Source organism: Sus scrofa, chromosome 10 (genome assembly GCF_000003025.6).
Source record: "Sus scrofa isolate TJ Tabasco breed Duroc chromosome 10, Sscrofa11.1, whole genome shotgun sequence".
Taxonomy (NCBI): Eukaryota; Metazoa; Chordata; class Mammalia; order Artiodactyla; family Suidae; genus Sus; species Sus scrofa.
In genome coordinates this window covers 24,324,547-24,338,382 of record NC_010452.4, presented here as the reverse complement: position 1 = coordinate 24,338,382, position 13,836 = coordinate 24,324,547, and the positions used below count along the sequence as shown (strand labels likewise).

The following is a 13,836-nucleotide window of genomic DNA, read 5'->3' as shown; positions in this document are numbered from 1 at the left end:
GGGTCTGCCCAGGTGCCTCTGGCCAGGCTGCAGGTGGGCGACCAGGGGCTGTCAGTGTGTGTGCGCGCATGTGAGCCATGGAGGTGCCCACGCCCACCCCAATGGACACACATGTGTAGACATCCAGGGACGTCACAGCAGAGGGGGACAGGGCCTGGGGAGAAAGGCACTTTGGGAAGCCCATGTCCATTTCGCTGGCTCCGGGCTTGGGAAGGAGAAGCTTCTTTTCTGTCCCAAATGCCTCCATCCAGGGACCTGAGTCCAGCAATCTAGCGAAGAACAGGGCTGTTCCCAGAAGCCCCAGGCAGCCTGGCCCTGGCTGCCCACTGCTGGGCTGACCTGACTCACTGGTCTCTCAGCCGGGGTGGGGGGGCGGAGAAGGTATGGGGAGGTCCCCTCCAGCAGCGACACCCAAAACGTACCAGGGAAACTGGGTCAAGTGGGGGCTGGGCAGCAGGGATGGCCTTCCGAGCAACCCCCCAGGCCCACACCCACCAGCCCTCTTCGCCACCCCACCACCCGTGTCCTCCTCCCAGGTCCCAGCTCTGTGTCCCTGTCTCTCCCCCACATGGCCAGGGACAAGCTGATCAGAAGCTGGGTGGGGCTGGGCCCAGATCAAGGGCTGCGTGGGGGAGGAGATGGGCACAGGGCTTCTCCAGAGAGGGAGCAGGTGAGGGGCAGCAGGACATGGGCTGGGGGGGGTGGGTGCAGAGCCCCCTCCGCTGGCCCAGCCCCAGGGACCAGGCCTCAGGAGCTTGGTCACCTTTGATTCTGGGCTGGAAGCAGCCCCGCCCGCTCCCCAGGTGCTATGGAACAAGAACTTGCAGGAATTCCTGTGTACCTGCCCCTCTGAGGGCTGCTGACCATGGGAAGAGGGAGCTGAGGCTTGCAGCCTGGGGGGCCAGAGGTAACCATGGGGCCCAGGCAGCCTCTCCCTAAAGGGCAGCTAGAGAAGAGGTGTGAGGAGGACGGGGGTCTACGGGGACGTGGAGCTCCTGCACTCCGGGCCCCCCTGAGCCGCTGCTCCAGCTGACAGCTCCGGACACTGCAGCGGCTGCCACCTTCTGACCAATGGGGGGAGGAACCAGGGGAGGAGCCTGAGCCCCAGGGAGGAGGGGTGACCCTGGGCTGGGCAGTGAGACTCAGCTTCCAACTGCAGCAGGAGCCCAACTCCGAGGGAAAGGCAGCAGCTAGAGCCATCGGAGGCAGGGCCACAGCCCTAGTTGGGGAAGGCAGGGGACAGGAGTCACTTCCCTGCGGAGAGAGCACAGCAGCTGTCTGCTGTCCCCAGCCCCTAGGCCAGGCTGAGGCTTGTGGCCTGGCTCATACTCCAGTGGCATGTCCATGGATGTCCTGGCATTTATTTATTTATTTATTTATCTTTTTAGGGCCACATCCACAGCATATGGAGTTTCCCAGGCTAGGAGTGGAATTGGAGCTACAGCTGCCGGCTCACATCACAGCCACAGCAATGCCAGATCCGAGCCACATCTGTGACCTACACCACAGCTCATTGGCAACGCCAGATCCTTAATCCCCTGAGCGAAGCCAGGGATCGAACCCACAACCTCATGGATACCAGCCGGATTCGTTTTCTCTGCACCACGGCGGGAACTCCTGACCTGGCATTTTTAAGCAAGATGGGCTGGGCAGGGGCCAGAGACAAGCTGACTATCCCCCCACCCCTAACACAGCCAAAGGAAACTGAGATCCTTAGGGTCATGCCCAGCACCCAGCCATGGCCCCCTCCCCACCTCCACCCCCCCGACCCCACCCCCTGGCCTCTGGCTTCCTGGATCTCCACCCTCAGCCTCTCAAAGCGCTGGGAGGGAGGGGGCTCCAGCCAGCCAGGGCTCAGACCCCAAGAACCTGGGGACAGAGCCATGTGGGGAGGGCTCTGCCTGCTTCCTCCCGCCCCTGCGGTACCCTAGCTTCCTGTTCTTGATAACCATCAACAGATCGGCCGGAGCTGGTGGCCCTCTTTCCCACCCCTCCTGTTCCCCTCCGAGACACTAGCAGGCAGGGCCGGTGGGGGTGGGGGGGATCGTTGTGGGGAAGAACACGTTGCACAGGTTGATCAGGGGTCCCAGACCCCTGTCCCCTCCCGCAGCCCTGGGCCTCATCTCAGCCTGAGCCCTGGGCCAGCAGAAGGGAGCCCCCCCGCCCCCTGGGTGCCCACCCCCGGGCCTCTCGTACTTCAGTTCTCTTTTGCTGTCACCCTTTGACAGCTGAATCAGAGAAGTGGGCGGAGGGGGAGGACGGGATCGTTGGGGGCCGCGAGGGAGGGGCGCTCGGAGTGTTCAAGGTGACAGAGGGGCTCAGGGAGAAGGAGCCGGCAGGGCCGCTGGCCAGCAAGGGGCCATCGGCGGGGGACAGGCCAGAGCAGCGGGCTCTTGCTCTCGGGGGCTGCCCCTCAGGCCCAGACACCGGGCTCCCAAGCAGCCAAGAAGACATGGGTGTCCCTGGTGTGAGAGCCGGAGTCTGTCCCCTCTCTGTGAGTCTCTGAGAAGATGTTGGGGTGCTGGCAGGAGGCCTGGAAGGGCTGGGACCAGGGAGGCCCCCGGGGCCCGCCTACAAGGCTTCTCTACTACCTGCTTGCAGGCTTGCGGGCCTGGAGCCGACTAGGGACAGCTGGAGAGCTGGGGTGTGGCTCACAGCCTGGGGATGGCCTTTCGGGCCTGGTCTGAGCCTTCCCCTCGCGGAGCGAGGATTCCTGCCTCCCCGCCCCAAGTCTGCACCCACCCTGCCTGTGCCTGGCGTGAACCCCCACAGCGCGAAGGGGCAGAGGCTTCCAGGGTGAGGACTCCGAGCAGAAGCAAAGAAGTGGAAATCACTCTCCTGCCAAGGACGGCTGCAGCAGGAGCTCTGCGTGGGACGGCAGGGGGCAGGCGGCAGAGCCCTGCCGGGCAAGTGGGCAGGGGCTGGACGGACTGGGTCGGTGGAGCAACACCGCGGGAGGAACCTGGTGGTTAGCAGGGGCCCTGTGCCCCGTCTGATTCCACCGAGCAGGGCCTCGGGCCGGTAGCAGAGGTGCTGGGTCGGGCCAGCCGGTCCCCAGAGGGGCAGAGGCAGGAGGCAACCGACCCCTGGTGGTGGCAGCGTGCAGCTGGGTGTGCGTGGGTGGCAGCGAGGAGGGGCGGAGGGAGGAAGCGGGCTTCCTGAAGGCTTCTCAGCCCTCAAAGACAGACCGACAGACAGACAGACAGCTGGCAAGAGGCGCCTGGGGACACAGCTGCTTCAGTAAGTCCCTGAAGGGGAAGGAGTCCCCGGCCAGGGTGGGGGGACCTGCAAAGACAGGAAGGGAGGGTGTCTGCAAAGAGGACGTGCAGGAGGGGGCGGGGGGGTCATGGGCCCGGCCGGGGAGTGGGCGCTGACCCAGCCGATGTCCCTGAGGGGGCAGGCAGGGAGCCCAGGGGGCGCAAGGGCAGGCAGGGCCCTCTTGCTGCCGAGAGCCTCTGCCACCCTCATCCCAGGGCTGCTCGTGCCTCACCTCTGTCCCCATGGGCTCGCGACCCCAACACCCCCACCCCAACTTGGACCTGGTCTGGGCAGTGGGGACTGGATCCTAGAGGAGGGTGCCCCACCACCCCCGGGCCCCTCTGGTGCCCCCAGCTGTCGCCTCCCCATGTGCTGTGGCTCAGGGCTTGGTGAGGCCATTTCCTGTGACAGTTACAGAGGCGGGATGGGGGGGATGGGCAGGGAGGAAGGAAACACCCCCAGCCTGCCTCCTCGGACAGGGACCCCAGAGATCCAGTGACCCTGGGATGGCCAGCAGCTGGGCCCGCAGCCCCCCTGCCTGGGTCGCAGGGCTTCCAGGGTGGCCAGAGGCCTCCACCCTCTGATCCAGGAGAGACCCCAGGGGGTGTCTCTGAGCCCTTCCTCTACCCAGAGCCCGTGGCCTCCCCGTCCGGGCCCAGCTTAGGGCTCGGGCAGCCCGTCCACCCTGTGCTCCTGGATCCCCTCCTGTCTTCACCCACCATCTCCATCCCCCTCTCGTCCTTACTCTCACCCGGCCCAGCCCTGGGGGCCCCCACAGAGATCCTGGCCTTCCGATGGTGAAAACACAACCACTTCCTGGGGAGCAGAAGACAACTCAGTGAAAACAGAGGTGCCGGAGGGCAGAAGGCTGGCCTGGGCCTGGGAGCCTCCCCCCTGGCCGGTCAGTCAGCCCAGAGGTCAAACCTCATGGCCGAGTGAGTGTTCCCTGGGCCCAGCCTCCCCGCAGCATGATCCAGGCCCCTGGGGGCACCCCAAAGCATACTTGCGGGCCTCGCCTTCTGGGGCAGCCATGGCCCAGCCTCCACCTGACCAAGCGCCAGCCAAGAAGCACGTGAGGCTGCAGGAGAGGTGAGACTTTCGGTGGGGGGGTGCCTTCCCACCCCAGCCCCTCTGCTGCCCCTCCAGCTGGATCCTGTCACCCCAGGCTAGAAAGGAAACCAGATGTGCTCATTTGCATGTCACTTGCATGCCCTTTACCTGTGTGGGGCAACCTTGCACACAGGTCTACCCTGCATCTGGGCCCTGAGCCTGGATATGGGTCCAAACTTTAGGGGCCAGGCCAGGAACAGGGAGTGGGGGCAGCTGGAGGGAGCAGCTGGGCTCAGAGCTACCTGCTCTGGCTGCCCAGGGCTGGGGTGTCAGCTCGGAGTCAAGGGGAAGACTAAGGGCCGCCCCAGATCATGATTGTCACTGGACGCCGGCTCCTGTGCTTCAGGCGAGGCTCCAACGTTGCTCTGATGCTGGATGTGCGGTCCCTGGGGGCTGTGGAGCCCATCTGCTCCGTAAGCACGCCTCGGGAGGTCACCCTGCATTTTCTGCGCACAGCCGGCCACCCCCTCACCCGCTGGGCCCTGCAGCACCAGCCACCCAGCCCCCAGGAGCTGGAAGAGGAGTTCTTGGTAAGAAGAATTCAGGGTCCCCCCCAGCCTCCACCCGGGTCACTGCCTGTCTGATCAGAAGCAACCAGCTGGCTCCATTCTGCCCTGGCCTGCGGGTCTGTCCCTTGGGCCCTCGGCAGAGAGAACCGGGGCTCCGGGGAGGAGACCGCCCATGCTCCATCTCCCGCCCTCCCCCCCATCCAGACCCACATCCTGATGCCAGGAGGGAGCACCAGGGCCCAGATCTACCGGGAAAAGGGGCTGGGAAGCGGGCTGACCGTTTGCTCGCTTCCTCTCTCCGCCAGAAGATCCCCTCAAACTTTGTCAGCCCCGAGGATCTGGATGTCCCTGGTCATGCCTCCAAGGACCGCTACAAGACCATCTTGCCAAGTAAGAGCGGCAGAGGGGTCCAGGCTGGGGTTCGGAAGGCGAGATGCAGCCTCGGCCGGAAGAGGGCGCCTCTCCTTTCAGCAGAGAAATGCCCCCCACCCTACCCCAGGCAGGGGATGGAGGAGCAGAGGCCACCACCAGAATAGGCCAGTGCTACTCGGTGTGACCCCAGAAACTGCTCCATGGTGTTACTCTCCCCATTTTACAAATGAGCAAACTGAGTCACAGAGAAGCCTGAAACTTTCCCAAGGTCACACAGCCGGTTGCATCCTCCTCTTCCTCCCTCGCAAGCTTGCAGGATGCTCCCCAGAGAGGGCTTCAGACACACAGGGGGAGGCGGGGCCGTGACGAGGCTGGAGTTGGGGGTCACAGGGCTTGACGGGGTCAGCCTCTGTATTTCAGAGGCAGGCACAGGGGCTCTGACACCCCCTCCTCCCCGCTCAGAGCAGCCTTATCTGGCTGACCCACCTCCAGTGACCCCCTGTCAGGAGCCGCAGCCCCCCGGTGCTCCCTGGTGCTCCCGGCGCTCTGCTGACCTGGGCCGTCGAGGGGCTCTCAGCACTCATGGAAGTGGGGGCAGCCCCGCTTGACCCTGAGGTCACCTCCATCCAGACCAGCTGGCCCCAGGGGGTGGTCTCCTTTCCTCACAAGCTGGCTTCTTTACCCTGTGGGGAGGCGGGGGCGCTGCAGAAAGGCCTCTCCTTAGTTGGCGAGGCTGACTCGTTTGGGGTTGGAAGGAAGCTGGGGTTCCAGTCCAGAGAACCCCATGTTCACCTCAGGAGATACTTCTCCTTGACATCATCTCTTTCCATTCCTGTCAACATAACCCTGTTCTCTACATCACTGATCACCAGACTAGAATGTTCAGTGACCGTCCTACCCTGGCCAGTCCATCCTGCCCAGCTCCACCCACTAAACCCTCCCAATTACTTTTTTTTTTTTTTTTTTGGCTTTTTAGGGCTGTACCCAAGGCATATGGAAGTTCCCAGCTAGGGGTCAAATCAGAGTTACAGCTGCCAGCCTACACCACAGGCATGGCAACACCAGATCCAAGCCGGGTCTGTGACCTACATCACAGCTCACGGCAATGCCAGCTCATTAACCCACTGAGTGAGGCCAGGGATAGAACCCACATCCTTATGGATACTAGGCAGGTTTGTGACTGCTGAGCCACCATGGAAACTCCCAATTACTGCTTTGGTCATGGCACTCTACTGCTCAGGAACATTCTGTGGCTCCCTACTGTCTACAAATGAAATATCCCACAGGTACCGGGATATGGGCAGATCTGAGAAGCATAGGACTCTCCTTTTTCTGGCCCCGCGTGCATTTGTTCCATTGGTAACCTTCTGACCCTTGTCTCCTGCTGATCTTTACTTCCTAGACCCCCAGAGCCGTGTCTGTCTGGGCCGGGCACAGAGCCAGGAGGATGGGGACTACATCAACGCCAACTACATCCGGGTGAGTCACGGGGGCAGGAGATGGAGCTCCAACCCACGACCCTCCAAGCTGGTCTGAACAGGTCAGGGTAGTAGGGAGCTTGGAGCAGATGTTCAACCCTGGAAGGAAGACCAGGGCTTCCTTTGCCCACTCTGCCCCTCCCCTGGCAGCCTTCCAGCTGGTGACCCCCAGGTCTACACAGAAGGTGCAGCTCAGACAGGGGCGCTCGCCTGGCTCCCTTCTCTCTCTCTTCATTCCCCTATCCCCTTCCCCTTCCCCTCTTCTCTCCTTTGCTGCCTGGCCGGCTGGCATCCCTCCCTCCTGGAGTCCAGATAGGGGGACGAGATCCCAGATTCCAGCCTCCAGCCTTCATCTCTGGAGGCAGCAGGTGTCAACGTGCGCCCTCTAGCGGTCCCAAGTGGGTAGGACAGCGGCCAGCGCCGGAGTGAGGGCTGTTAGCCAGGGGCTCCTAGGGAAAGGCAGGCAGAAACCCAGTGAACCAGGTCTGGATTCAGCCCATCTCCTGGGGAACAGGAAGCTGAGGATTCTGAGCAGGAAAAGGCTAGCCTGGGAGTGTGCCGTATCTTGCTACTAAATATACAAAGTAACGTGTAAAAATGAAACAGCTGCACAGCAAATACTGAACTGTTTCTTTGCCTTTTGTGTGCTGTTAGAAAGCAGCAGGGGAGGAAGGGAGCAAATATTCACAGAGGCCCTGAACACACTGGACTAAGCTCAGCACACTCCGCTGAGCCTGCCCTGCAGGTGCCTGCGAGATAGATAGCACGCCCTGTTTACAGACTCTTGAGAAGTTGGAAACTGCTCACGGTGAACAGAACAGGGGTTTGGACCCAGATGCTCCCTACTCAGAGCCCACAGCCTTTGCACCACGTGGCCCTGGTGTGTGCGGTGTGATGTGTGTGCTGGGTACGCAGGCTCACAGGCTGCAGCCTGACCAGGCACCTGCAGGTCCCGGGCGCCCCAGAGCTCTGGCCTCACCGCCCGCCTTTCTCTGCACCTCGGCCCCCAGGGCTATGGCGGGAAGGACAAGGCCTACATCGCCACCCAGGGCCCCATGCCCAACACCGTGTCGGACTTCTGGGAGATGGTGTGGCAGGAGGAAGTGTCCCTTATCATCATGCTCACTCAGCTCCGGGAAGGCAAGGAGGTAGGAGGCCGAGGCACGGGCTCCAGTGAACCCCGAAAGCGCTACGCCCACCCCCACACCCCTGATGGGGCAGCTCGGTGCAGGGGGTCCCTGGGTGCTGAGATCACCTGTCAGTTCCTGGGATACGTGGCAGGGAGGCCATCCCCTGCCAGAAGCAGGGAGGGGGCGCTTTGTGTACCCGTGTCAAGTCAGAAGGGCCCAGCCCTCTGGCAGGGCTGGGGCTGAGGCGGGAACCCCACTCTCCCGCCGGCTGCCCTGGCCCTGCTCCAGCTGAGAGGCCACCTGCCGACTCCCAGCCCCTCCCTCCTAGAAATGTGTCCACTACTGGCCCACAGAGGAGGAAACCTATGGGCCCTTCCACATCCGCATCCAGGACGTGAGAGAGTGCCCGGAATACACCGTTCGGCGGCTCAGCATCCAGGTACAGCCCCCGGGGCCTCAGGGAAGTCGGGCCCCCCCACCCCTGGAACTCAGGGCCAACCTTCCCTGGGAGTTAACGGCTTGCTCCCCTAAACCGTCTCGGACCCGCATCTAAAGAAGGGTTTGGCGCCCAGAAGAAAGAGGGATGTGGGTTCTGTCCCAAGGGAGCCTCCGGGCCAGTAGGGCAGTGCCCACAATCCCTGTAAGAGCCACCAAGACGGCCCAGGGGAGGGCGTCAGGGTCCTGGGGGCCTCGTGGGGGGAACCACAGGCGATTCAATGAGATGCGTGGTAATGTGTCCAAGTGCCTAGAACGCTTCTCCTCCTCCTCAAAGCCTTCCTCTATTGCTCCTCTATCCTCTGGGCATCGTGGTCCCCATTTGAAGAAATGGGGAAGAAAGTGCGGTTAAGGTTCTCACCCGAACTCATGTGCTGGTTGGAGGCAGAGCTAGCACTTGAACTTGGGTCTCTCCATGCCCCCGCCCCCGCCCGCCGCACCCCAGATAGTGTTCCTTCCCAGGGTCTGGGAGGAGGGCTGGTGGAGTACCACGAGCAGGACCAGGTTGGCATTTCTGCTCAGGGTCACTCCATCCCTGGCACCTGGCAGTGAAGAAGGTGGGCAGTGCCCCCACCCTGTCCCCCATTCTCATGCCTTGTCCCCTCCCAGCTCCAGGAGGAGCACCGGCCAGTGAAGCATGTCCTTTTCTCGGCCTGGCCTGACCACCAGACCCCAGAATCGGCCGGGCCCCTGCTGCGCCTGGTGGCCGAGGTGGAAGACAGCCCAGAGACAGCTGCCAACGCCGGGCCCATCGTGGTCCATTGCAGGTAGCCCCGCCCCCTGCCCTGGGTGGCCCTTCCTGCCCCCGCTGAGCCTCTCCTGGGATGCATCTCAGCAGATCCGGGCCAGGCAGACCAGGTCTTACCTGGACAGGAATCTCTAGGTCATTCAGCAGGCGCTCCGTCCTCCCCTCCTGGATGCAGACCCTGGCCCTCTGGGTGGACACCCAGGCCCAGTTCAGGGAGGCTGCTCCCATTGAGCTGGGGAAAGAGGCAAAGCTGGCCCTGCTGCCGGCAGCCTCATTCATTCATCCCACAAGCATCTACTGCAAACCTGTTCCCACCAGGCAGTGTTAGAGCTAAGGAGACAGCGGTGCACAGTTTGGTTTCTGTCCTGACAAGTTTTCCAGTCTGGTGGAAAAGACAGCAGATAAAATGAATAGGACACCTGATAAGAGGACGATGGGGGTGTCAGGGGCACGGACCCAAGGCACCCAACCCAGACGTTGGCCAGAGATGGTCCTCTAGGAGAAAGGACCCCTACACCAAGCTAAGACCTGGGAGGCGAATTTGTCAAGTGCAGAGGGTGCAGGGAAGCATCCCAGGTTGATGGAGCAGCAGGTGCAAAGGCCCAGGGGTGCAGTTAAGAAAGTGCCACGTTGCTGGGAGCAGAGTCAGAGAGCAGGGCTGGTGGCGGGGGTAGGGGGGACTCAGGGGACTCGGAGTATCTCTGGATGGGACCTAGGGGGCCGGGGATGAGAGAGTCTGGAAGGTGAGCGCAGGCCTGCTGATGAGCGACCTCAAGGGACGGCCTAAGAAACCTGGAGCTGCCATCTATGAAGAATGCTTTGGCCCCGGGGTAGGAAGTGAGTCAGGGTGGAGTGGGCAGCGGTGCAGGCTGCCATTCAGCAGTGTAGACCTCCACCGCACAAAGGCAAGAGGCACAGGCAACCCCCTCCTCGCAGGTGGCACCTGGGCACAGTGCTAGGATGTGGCTCCATCTGAGGGGTCAGTCTTCCTAAAGAGGGGAGGGAATCCAGGGCAGGATGAGTAGAGGACAGAGAATGGTGGCCGAGCTCGGCAGATGAGTCGCATTAGAGGGAAGGACCTTCTAGGCTCAGCAAGCCCAAGGCGGGCACAGTTGGTGGGGGGGCTGCCACCCACGCCAAGCAAGAGGCAGCTCGTCCAAAGGTCCAAGGGGGCCTCAGGGTGACCTAGAACAGACCCATCTGTGGAGGCATCACCACCTCCCTCCAGTCCCGTGTCCCCAACCCCCAAATAGAGTGCTCTTCGTTCCCACTGCTTTCTCTGTAGTCTGGGGCCTGGCCCCCTTGTGTGCCACCCACCCGGCCCCCTGTGACAGCACCCCCTCCCCACTCACCCCACCCAGTGCAGGGATCGGCCGGACAGGCTGCTTCATCGCCACGCGCATTGGCTGCCAGCAGCTGAAGGCCCGAGGCGAAGTGGACATCCTGCGCATTGTGTGCCAGCTGCGGCTGGACAGGTGGGTCCGAGGAGCGGGACCGAGGGTGGTATGTGAGGGCCCGATGCCTCCTGGGGACACAGTGCTACAGGTACTTCCTGCGGGAAATGAAGGGCCCCCTTTTGCTTAAAGTGCTCTTTCTTCTGCCTCTCACACCCAGGAAAGAATCTGTCCAAAATTTTAGCTCTCTGGGGTGTTTGAGGCTCTGAGGATTTGTCCAAGCTTCCAATCTTTTTTGGTTTTGTCTTTGTTTTTCCAAATTCCCTACTCAGGGGACAGGTGGGGGAACAGAGTATGGTTGGTTCCAGAAACTAGGCAGCCCCAGGCAAAACACAGAAGCCCGCTGGATTTGGAGATAGCATCCAAGGGCCTCTACTGAGCTGTCACCTGTTTCCTGGGTCCCCTATCTAGAGGGAAATGGTGGCCCCTTCCCCAGAGAGCCGCTGTAGGGAATGAGGCCACTGATGCGAGTCTTTGGCAACATGAGAACCGACTATATACATATGTGAAATTACTACTTTTAAAATTACTGGGGAGTTCCCATTGTGGCTCAGTGGGTTAAGGACCTGACATAGCATCCATGAGGATACAGGTTTGATCCCTGGCCTCACTCATTGGGTTAAGGATCCTGCATTGCTGTGGCTGTGGTGTAGGCTGGAAGCTACAGCTCTGATTCGATCCCTAGCATGGGAACTTCCATATGTGGCAGGTGCGGCCCTTAAAAAAAAAAAATGAGAGAAGGAAATCCTGGGGCTTGGGCATATTCCTGGCCTGGCTTGAGGAGTTGGGGCTGGCTCTGCCCCAGCAGCTGGTGGTCAGAGAAGCCCTGGGCATGTGGGACCCCTCCACAGCCCTGCCAGCCCCGCCAGCCCCAGGGCTTGGTGAGGAGCAGGGGGTCTGGGAACCGAGGGAAGGAGCTGGTCTCAGGGAGGATGAACCTACGAGGAGGAGCCAGCCAGCCGGCCTTTGGGAAGGTCAGGATCTCTCCATGGGACAACGATGCCCAAGCAGACCCCTGACTCATGCCTACGTGCCTCTGCCCACAGGGGTGGCATGATCCAGACGGCGGAGCAGTACCAGTTCCTGCACCACACCTTGGCCTTGTACGCTGCCCAGCTGCCGGAGGGGCCCAGCCCCTGACCCCTGGCACATCCCCAGTGCCGTTTCCCCCAGGCCTGGGGTGGTGGGTCTGGTGAAGGTGGCTTCGTGATCTGGGGAGCCCCGAATGGGCTTGGGGATGGGGTGTCCCTCAGTGCGTATCCGGGGTTACAGGAAGCTGGCTGGCAAGGACAAGGTCAGACACTGGGGCTTCAGCACTGCCCACTCCTCTGCTTCCTCCAATGGCCCCAAGTGGACACCAGGGGGACCCCCACATCACTCAGAACTTGAAGCTAGTGGCTGACCTTTGTAACAGAGCTGAGACAGAAGCCCAGGAGTCCTGGTCTCTGAAAAACCGTGGGCACCTCGGTCTCTTCTTCGGACAAGGACATTGGGCACTTTGCTGCCCCAAGGGGCAACCAATCAGCGGAGCTCCTAGAAACTGCTGCAGCTGTACCCCCGCCCCAGGGGGCCAGCAAAGAGTGAGGCCAAGGGCATCGTCTGCCAGGCCCTGCACGAGAGTGGCCCGAGGCCAGGCCAGCCAGGAAAACCCGGTCCTACCCGGTCCCCACAGTGACTCTGCTTCCCCAACACACATCTACACTCCAAAGGGAGCAAGGACCCGGACTACCCTGTGCCCACACGTGTCGGGGGAGCAGGCTTCAGAGGTGACCTGGCCAGACAGGTGAAATCTCCAGAAGAGGGAAAGGGTGAGACCCAGATGCCTGCCTCCCTCCACCCACCCAGCTACTCCCTAGGGGGCCAGCACGCTCTGCCTGCCTTCGCACCTCAGAACGGGCCGGGGGCAAACACCGGAGACCGGAGCAACAGAGCCGAGAGCGCCACCTGGTGTTGAGTGACCATCCCCGGCATGCCCTCCTCCCCAGGGGGCACACCTGGGCAGTGGCTCTTTCCAGCAACAACCTGGGTAAAAGCTCCCCACGCAGACCAGGGACTCAGGCTACACCAGGGCACCCCCCCCAGGGCCCACCCCAGGGAGCTAAGTCCAGGAAACCCAGATCCGGCTCAACCCAGGGAGGTGGCCAGATCCTGCATCCTTGAATCCAAGATGGGCTGCCTGTGGGGAGGAAGGCAGGTTCTCTATGGACCCCCAAGGGGCTGGATCCCGGAGAAGACCTGGGCCTCTCCCTCAGACGGCACTTCTGGAGCATGTGCAGCGTAGGAATTGGGGTGGCTTTCTTCATGCTTCTGCTCAGCCTCCTCCCTCACTGCCCACTCCTGAGCCTTCCCTTCTCCACGAGAGGCATTCGGGGTACCTGTGGAGCAGGGCTCAGAGCCCCTGGGTGCCAAATCCTGCCCGCAGGAGGAAAGCCACCACACAGGCCTGCAGGCTTCCCTCCTTGGGCGCCGCTGCCCCAGCCCTGTTCCCCGGGCTCTGGTGAGTAACCTGGTGTGAAAATAAAGACTTCTCGGATGCCCGAGTCATTCCTTCTTTCCATCTTCTTCGTGGCCCATTGGAGCCTCTTCCCAGGGATGGAGAGTAGAAATCCCCAGATCAGGCTGTGGCCTTCCTCCCGGGCCACGCCCTTTATAGCTCTTACAAGTGAAGCAAAGTGACACTGCCAGGGTGGGTTTGGGAATTGGGGGTGTTCCTGAGGAGCTAGAGAGGGACTTACAAAGGGCAGGGACTAGAAGGACCCTATCACTTAACAGTCCAGAACATTCTACTCAGCCAGGACTTTGTGACTCCTTCCCTTTGGCCACTGATCTCTCAGGTCATTCCGACCATTTATGCACCTTTGTCTAGAACAAAATACATGGAAGTACACATGTAAGTGGAATACCAAGGAAACCCCAAGGTGGGCTGGGGGCTGCGAGGTGGGGGGTGCGGGGAACACAGCAGGCCCCACACCTCCCACCACCAGTTCTCCTGAAGAAACCCGGCTTTTACCAAGTTACTCCTTTGCCACAAAACTTCCTCACGGGAACCCTCCCTCTCCCGCCCCGCAGACTTTTTCTGTTTGAGCCTCCTGGTGAGCCAAGGCTTCAAAGTCACTTTGGGCCAGAAGCTTCCTAAACAGGTGGTCGCGGTACCCTGCGGCCACCGAACGCTCCCGCCAGGACTCAGAGATGCTCAGTGGGCAGGTCTCGGGGAACAAAAGATCTCGGAGACCACCTCCTCGTCCGCAAGCCACCCACCTCCACCCTGGAAATGTGCCGGCT

General features: G+C 61.7%; 1 protein-coding gene across 3 annotated transcripts; it reads left to right on the top strand.

Moving 5' to 3' along the window:
- Positions 1,957 to 13,094, top strand: PTPN7 (protein tyrosine phosphatase, non-receptor type 7). Of its 3 annotated transcripts, none has more exons than XM_021064536.1 (11): positions 2,351 to 2,494; positions 2,602 to 3,240; positions 4,019 to 4,347; positions 4,715 to 4,898; positions 5,186 to 5,267; positions 6,652 to 6,728; positions 7,738 to 7,875; positions 8,186 to 8,296; positions 8,962 to 9,119; positions 10,462 to 10,575; positions 11,601 to 13,094. In XM_021064536.1, the coding sequence occupies exons 3-11, from the start codon at positions 4,289 to 4,291 to the stop codon at positions 11,692 to 11,694; spliced, it is 1,017 nt and encodes a 338-aa protein (XP_020920195.1). In that variant the 5' UTR covers positions 2,351 to 2,494; positions 2,602 to 3,240; positions 4,019 to 4,288; the 3' UTR covers positions 11,695 to 13,094. The 3 variants fall into 3 exon arrangements, with proteins under 3 accessions (XP_020920193.1, XP_020920195.1, XP_020920194.1); XM_021064535.1 differs by having other exon boundaries at positions 2,353 to 2,494; positions 5,183 to 5,267; XM_021064534.1 differs by having other exon boundaries at positions 1,957 to 3,240; positions 5,183 to 5,267.

What these genes read in the sequence shown, in the direction of transcription:
- PTPN7 (XM_021064534.1), top strand. Translation starts at nt 4,289, where the DNA reads ATGGCCCAGCCTCCACCTGACCAAGCGCCAGCCAAGAAGCACGTGAGG. An exon ending in AGCTGGAAGAGGAGTTCTTG is followed by an intron (nt 4,899 to 5,182) that starts GTAAGAAGAATT and finishes TCTCTCCGCCAG; the next exon opens with AAGATCCCCTCAAACTTTGT. An exon ending in TCAACGCCAACTACATCCGG is followed by an intron (nt 6,729 to 7,737) that starts GTGAGTCACGGG and finishes CTCGGCCCCCAG; the next exon opens with GGCTATGGCGGGAAGGACAA.